Here is an 8,161-nt window from a genome sequence, read left to right as displayed (position 1 = left end):
ATTGTATAACAACAATATTTCTATGTAAAAAATAAAAGAAAACAGAAAATGCATTTAACATATTATCACCAGTTAACACAGAAACACTCTGACCAAAATACTTGAAGCTCAAAAAAACACTCTGGAACTGAAACATATATATCGAATAACTGACAAACAATTGGTAGTGCCAATTCAACATACTAGCTAATTGAAACATGAAAATCTGTCAAAATATTCAAAATTACTAATTTTCCCAGTAAATTAATTAGTCTGGCCGAAGAACTTGTGTTTTATGTTAAAATTTCAAAATAATATTTGATATAAACATCATTTTTGAGTCTAATGAATTAATATATAGTCTGTTGCAAATCCCGAAATACATTTATACTGCAATATAGATGAGGGGATACTTACCACAACGTTTTATATTGATATACATCGAGTGAATACTTGGCAATTCTAACTAATGATTTCATATAAAATTTTGATAATTGGTAATGATAACCATTTTTTGACTAATTCAGCTTCAGTTGTAAAGCTTTAGCATTTGTGCAAAAAACATTGTTTAAACTGTGATAGTTTCAACAAATATTGTGATTTGAAATATAATACAGCTGGCGCTTTCCTAAACTTTGAACTTATATTAAACGGAATAAATTACATTGAAACCATTAAAATGCTATCATTTGATTGAAACATAGAATTTAGTAATGAAAAAATATCATGTCAGTTTTTCGATGACCATAGCTTATTAACCGCTTGACTACCCCTGAGTCCTTTGACCTTAGACTTTTTAGGTTTGTTTTCAACCCCTGCAGATGGCATTGGGTGGGATGACAAATTTTTGTCACTCGAAGTAAGTTCCATTTCTTGCTGTCCTGATGCAGCTTTGATAGTTTTTCTTATATTTGTTACTTCTTGTTCAATCTGTTGTTTTCTTTTTTGATCTTCTTCTAAAAATATATTTGAAGATTTTACTTGAGTCTGAATTCCTTGTAACATAGTACCACACGCATTGCACCATGATTCCAATGTCATTGTTATATTATCCAAATCAGCTGGTCGAATATCACGTCCAATTGTCCAGTCAACTTCAAGACGAGAATTCTGTTGATCAAGTTTGCCACGAATTACGTTGGAGTAGATTGCAGAAATCAGTAAATCTTCAAGCTGTCTTGTATTCGACATAGCTAGTTCTTCAAGAAGAGTCGAATAAGGAAGATATTTGAATTTTGTAGCCAATGTTGCGACAGTCAAATGCCTTAATTTATCTGTCATCATAGGTGTTAATTCTGGTAATGTATCTTTATCAGCCAGATAGTCTTTAAATATGCCATATGCAAAAATTTTAAGCAGTGAAAAGTATGTCTGCGCTGTTGGATCTTGCTCCAAAGCCTGAATTGCAGGGATTTCAAGTAATTCACCAAAGAAATAAACATCTCTTGCTTCCATTGCTTGCTTAATCAATTCTTTCAAAGCTGAACCTTTGGCAGTTTTAGCAAGAATCAAGAACTGCTCCAACTGTTGATTTGTGTTGAACGTCCCAGCAGTAACTTTGGTGGAATTTCCAGTGACGAACTCCTTCTTCAGAACCATTTCAGACATCTTACTGGAACAATCAAAACCAATGAAGACTAGATCATTACAGATATAAATAAGCTAGAAAAACCGAAATAATAAGATATTTTTAGTGCGTTGCCTTTCCCTATATTTCTCTTTATTTTGAATGTTTTTCTATTGCCTTATTAAAATAATATTTCCTTTCCCATGTAGGTTAAATATTCATTATTTATCAGCCTGTGTTAGTATGGTGTTTTAATTTATGTCAACAGACTGGTCAACCATGATGATTTCAAACTCTGGTGTGAATACTATCCTTAAATGCTCATATCTATAATTTCCAATCATATACATACAGATAATAAATGTAGCTATACAGAGCTATGTCATTATTTACAAAGTTTTCTCTCGCTTGCTGCCTGGTTTTTGATAAGATTAGGTGTCTAATGGATTTTCCTCTCCTACAAATAAATAATGAAACATGAAATTCATTTCCAGAATTGGCACTCCAATTTCAGAAATTTAGAATCTAGGCACAGATTACAATTAATTCTAACTATTGTTCTAATTGAATTACAGTGGAATTCATTATTTATTTTTTTTTAATTTTTTTCTATACACAAGCGAATTTGAATTATTTGTATTTCAATTCCAATTTTGGGTAAATGATTGATAGAAAGATTTTATTTCAATTTATTCACAAAATACCAAAATCCAGAAGATGAGGGCAGAGGACCTGGGAAGTGCACATACAAACATAATCTAATATTAAGTTTAAAACATATCAAACAATTTCAACCACCAAAGAAAAAAAAAAATCACAAACCTTAACAGATTAACATAAATATTGATGGTGGTCTTTACTCAGACATTTCATTTTGTAATCCCATTACATGCGATTCATTTTAAAATTAAACTGTGAACTGAGTAGCTGCTGTGTGTGATAATCGAGGTGGCATGTGAACAAATATTGAAAAAAATTCCCGAATAAATGTAAATCAAGAATCGAGAAAATTTCTAGAATAAAGTATGAATGCATGTCACATCAAAAATATAGGCTATGCAGTGATTATCATCTGATTGTACTATCCAGCTATCTGTAATATCGACCGAAGGTTTTAGTAAAACGTCCACACAGACACAGCTACAAAACTGTAAGAACGATTGTGAGTTCTCAAATATTGAGGCGCAGTTCTTACCACTTCATGGCAGCTCCTGCCACGAACGTACCACGCCGTCTCCTGCCATGGTTTTATGGCGCTATTACCGGTATATTTACAAATTCATGTACCATATTTTAGTTTATCATGCGAAATTATATCTACTTAAACTCTAACCCTAACCCCAAATACATCCAAACTGTATCCATAAGAAAAACATTCCAACTCACCAAATATTTATCACCATCAGCAGATTAGGGGCAGCCCTGCTATTACAGCCGACCTGCCGTGGTTACGGCAGTAAAATTGGTGGTATTCGATTTGCTGCCGTAACCACGGCAGCTCGCTATTGGTTTGTGGCAGCTAAAAAGTCAGTCGCCGTGGGTTTGGTCTTAGTGGCCGTGGTTTGGAAATCCCGCCATGGTTTTGCGGCAGCTGTAGACGCCACAAAATACTTGAAACTGCACTTGCAAATATTATACAACAGTGTAGTTGAAATTATGCACAACCAGTCCTGTTTATAAAAAGATTAGTACAAGCTTAATTTTGTTTGAACTTAACTTCATGCTTGCGTGTATAATTCACTTGAAAATCTTCCATTTTTGCATTCTGCCAGTTGTATATTTCTGTATTTTTTAATCACGTTTCCATCACATTTTTATCCATGTTTCCGTATCTGCCATTTATTTTCTTTAAGTAACTAAGATACATAAAGATATCCAGGTATCGGTATACAATTGCAAAGAAAAATAAATATGAAATATCCACACAAAAATATAGGTATCGTGTATTTTACAATTTCTTTTGCTGTAAGGCTTGGCGAATCTCCGATTGTTAAATTATAATAAGATGGCGCTGTCGACGCCACAAGACGGCGAAGAATCATTGAGCTCAATGATCGCGACCACGTATTGCACATACTGAGCTGATAACGCGCTCTCAATGCTGGTAACGCTTCATTCCTAATGCGACCTCCCTGTTTCTAATGCCCTGTACGTTATGAGCCTTTTAGCTTGTCAATGATCACTTGCAACTCTTTCATCATTGTTCTTAGACTCTACTTAGGGTGAGCGATTATTCGCTATTTGATTAAGTTTGCAGATGATAGTTTAATCTTTGGTTAACTTAAGTACTAAAGCCTGCTACCTTCGATTATATCAACAAACGGAATATACCTTTCTGATCATAATACTACATTGGATTCTGCTGAAATAATTACCTGTTCAACTCGAAACTCCACGGAAAATCAATATGAATACCGAAGTTCATAACCAGATTCTGGCTGCTGTTACATCCCTCCAGGCCAACCAAAAAGCGCTCATGCAACGCTCAGATGAGCTGTCTGCCACTGAAGACCATGGCAGCAAGTCTGAAGCTGTTAAGAAGTTCCAGCATGATGTGGCTCAAATCTCTCTTAAGATCGAGGAGATTATAAAAAGACTGGAGTTATGTGAAAAACAGCAAGATGATCAGGAACAGTACAGCCGGAGGAACTGTGTTGTTCTTCATGGCTGCAAATCTGTTCCAGAATCTGAGTACTACAAGTTTGAAGACTTTGTTGTTAACACCCTGAACAATAACTTCAATCTTGACCAGCCTATTGTTAACACGGATATTGATATAACCCATAAATTGCGATCCAAGTCCCCGAAGAACCCCATCATTATTAAATTTGTCCGAAGATCGACAAAAAATTTAATATATGGTAGGAAGAAAGATCTAAAAGGCAGCGGTTTGTCCATCACGGAGTCCTTGACCCGGAATAGGCTCAAGCTCCTCGCCGCTGCCAAGGAAGCATTCGGGAAGCATAAGGTGTCGACAATGAATGGGACTATATACGCTTACTTGGACAGAAGGCGAGTTATATCTTGTTTGAATGATATCACTACTCTCTCTCGTCCCCTGTACTCCAGGGCTGCTGCTCGCCCAATGGGACCTAGCAAATAGGCACACTGTTTGCAACTTGGTCTCATTGGTATAGTGGTGGCCTTTAGCACAGGGTTGATAATATAATTTAATTTAACTCAATTTATTTTCACCCTTATTTTCCTTATGCTAATTAGGCTAGTACTTATTTAACCATAAGTTCTGCACCTGGAAACTTTGTATTCAAGCTTTGTATTTTAGATTTTGTCTTACTTCACTATACTTTTTTTATTTTTTTATTTCATTACTTTGCCACCACCATGAAACATAATTTAAAATATCCCTGTAGAAATTGCCACAAATCAGTCCGAACTAATCAGAAAGCTATTCTTTGCAACATTTGCTCACATTGGATACATTTAAAATGCACCAATATCTCTAACCAGCAGTATGAAAACCTGCAATCTGAAGCTGATGATCTGCCTTGGTGCTGTTTCTTTTGTGAAAAAGATTGCATACCATTCTCTTCTCTCTCTGATTCTGAATTATTAGAATCATGTACTTCCCTTCATTCAGAAAAAGCTGAAGCCCAGGCACTTACTAAAATTCTTGATCCTGAATACCTAAACCAAATGTTTCTTGAGTCAGCCAATACTGACAATGATGAATTCAACAACATAAACAGTGTTTTCATGTACAACAGCTCAAATCAGTATATTTGCTCTAGTGATGTCAATGATCTCAAATTCAATGATAGTTTTAAACTAAGTGGTTTCATGACTCTTTCACTCAATATCAGATCTTTAGCCTCTTTCAAAAACTACACAAAATTTGAAGCACTAGTGAATTCACTGAATTGTAAGCCGCATGTAATTGCTGTAAATGAAACATGGATTGTATCTGGTACAAATGGCCATTTCAATACATTGGATGGCTATGTTTTTATCACTAACAGTAGATTTCATCACCGAGGTGGTGGTGTTGGTCTCTACATTCGAAATGATTTGAAATACATTGTCCGCAAGGATATTACTATAATGTGTGAAAAGGTTTTCGAATCTATATTTATTGACATATTATTGGAAAATAAAACAATAACCTGCGGTACTATTTATAGATCACCACTAACTGATGAATTGAACAATGCTAACTTTCGGAATCTCTTGTCCCAAGTTCTCTCAAAGATGAACAAGTTGAATTATAATTATATAATGGGTGACTTCAACTATAATCTTATTGATGAGTCCAATATGAATACCAGCCTATTTGTTGATATTATGCACAACCTGGCCTATTATTCTCTGATAAACTGCCCCACCAGGATAACTTCAAGTTCTGCTACCTGTATAGACCACATTTGGACAAACGTATATGATAAAAAAGTTAATAGTGCTGTTTTAGCAGAATGTGTTTCTGATCATCTGCCAATTGTACAATGCTCTCTTCTAGAAAAGCAAATTCAGAACAGAATTGAAACGCTTTACCGCCAGTTTACTTCGTCCAACTTGAATACTTTTATGAACGAACTGAATTCTATTGATATTGATGACTTCAGCAGCATCCAGGATCCCAACACTTGCTTTGAAAAATTTTTTGAAAAATTCTCTACTGCTTACTCTCAATCTTTTCCTTACAAAAAACAAACAAACAGATCAAACAAACCTTGGTATGATACTGAGTTACGTAAACTAAACAAAGTCAAACAAAAACTTTATAAGAAATTAATAAACAATAAAAACATAAATGACAAGCACAAATTACAGTTCAATGAATGCAGGAACCTTTATACTCGATTGCTCTACAAAAAGAAATCAAATTATTACAAATCTAAATTTGCCTCTCACAAAGGTAACATCAAGGCAGTATGGAAAACAATTAATGAACTTATTGGTAAAAATAAAACAGGTTCTTGTCCTTTGATTGGACTCGATTGCAGTAATACACAAATTGCAAATAAATTTAATGAACACTTTTCCCAAGTGGCACAAACCCTGCTCGACTGTATGCCACAACCAGCTGGCTGTGACAAAAATTACATTTCATATCTTGGAAAGCAAGAATCCTCATCCATGTTTTTAAGGCCAACTACATCATTAGAAATAAAAAATATTATACGCGAAATGAAGCCCAAGTCAAGTTTTGGAATTGATGGTATTCCATTCAAAGTATTGAAACACGTTCCAGAACATATCATTGACATCCTGACATATATATTTAATCTTTCACTATCTAGTGGGTTATTCATTGAAAGCTTCAAGACATCTAAAGTTCTTCCTCTATTTAAAAAGGGTAGTGTTTCAGATCTTGGAAATTATAGACCTATTAGTCTTTTACCATCATTTTCTAAGATTCTTGAGAAAATAATGTATAGTAGAATGTCAAACTTCTTTGAAACTAACAATGTTTTCCACTCTCATCAATTTGGTTTCCGCAAGCATCACTCCACTGCTATGGCTGCTAATGTTTTGGTACACAAACTGACCAAGGCCTTTGAAAGCAAACAACATGCAATTGGAATATTTCTTGATATTTCAAAAGCTTTCGACACCATTGACCATTCCATCCTTTTAAGTAAGCTCTATCACTATGGAATTAGAGGCGTCCCATTCAATTGGATCAGGAGCTACCTGCAAGACAGGAAACAAATTGTGCAATATGACAACTCATTCTCTACAAATATTTGTGTCATGAAGCACGGAGTTCCACAAGGATCTTTACTTGGCCCATTATTTTTTCTAGCTTACATTAATGACATGTCCAGGTGTCTGAAATCCTCTGAGTCGATCATGTTTGCTGATGACACTGACTTGATTCTTCATGGGAAAAACCTTGAAGATCTACTCACAGTTGCAAACCAAGAACTAACCAACATTCATAGCTGGATGTTGGTTAACAAATTATCTCTTAATGCTAACAAAACTAAATTTGTATTATTCCACCCAAGCAAGCATAAAAGTGTGAGTTGTTCAAAACCACTACTGCTCAATGACAATGAAATTGAAAGAGTGAAAGAAATAAAATTTCTAGGAGTTATCTTTGATGAAAATCTATCATGGAAATCACAAATGTTGCATGTTATTGGTAAAACAAAAAGGAACTTGGCAGTTGCTGCTAAAGTATCCCAGTGCGTTAATCAATCAGCTTTACTAGCAATGTTTCAATCTCTACTACTAAGTCATATCCGATATTGTAGCTCAGTCTGGCTCCATGGTAATAAAACACTTGTCTCGAAATTGCAAAGCATTTGTAATAATTTTTTAAGAATTGTCTTTAGGAAAAGTAAACGTGAAAGCGTAAATCATTTCTATAAATCGCTAAATATACTCAAGGTTGAAGACATAATGAAATTTGAAGTATTATCATTAGTTTATGATTTTCATGACAACTCATTGTCAAACTGCTTTGACGACATACTAACCAAAACCACCTCCAATCGAAGAAGTAATTCCAATTTATTTATACCGTTTATGAGTAAATCTGTGAGCCAGCATGCCCTATGCTATAATGGACCTAAGCTATGGAACTCTCTCCCCTTGAATTTGAAGTCATTAAAATCCAAAAAATCATTTCAGAAACAAGTTAAGTCGTACTTG

At 34.6% G+C, this 8,161-nt stretch overlaps 1 protein-coding gene across 1 annotated transcript; it reads right to left on the bottom strand.

Annotated features, from left to right (window-relative positions):
* Nucleotides 1-17: 17 nt before the first annotated feature.
* Nucleotides 18-1,640, bottom strand: LOC120345315 (COP9 signalosome complex subunit 7b-like). The gene has a single exon (XM_039414713.2). It carries the CDS (start codon nucleotides 1,585-1,587, stop codon nucleotides 709-711), a length of 879 nt encoding a protein of 292 aa, XP_039270647.2. The 5' UTR covers nucleotides 1,588-1,640; the 3' UTR covers nucleotides 18-708.
* Nucleotides 1,641-8,161: the final 6,521 nt, after the last annotated feature.

The sequence above is a fragment of the Styela clava genome, chromosome 8 (genome assembly GCF_964204865.1).
Source record: "Styela clava chromosome 8, kaStyClav1.hap1.2, whole genome shotgun sequence".
Taxonomy (NCBI): domain Eukaryota; kingdom Metazoa; phylum Chordata; class Ascidiacea; order Stolidobranchia; family Styelidae; genus Styela; species Styela clava.
Note: the sequence above shows the minus strand (reverse complement) of the source record. Positions and strands in the feature narration are given on the sequence as shown.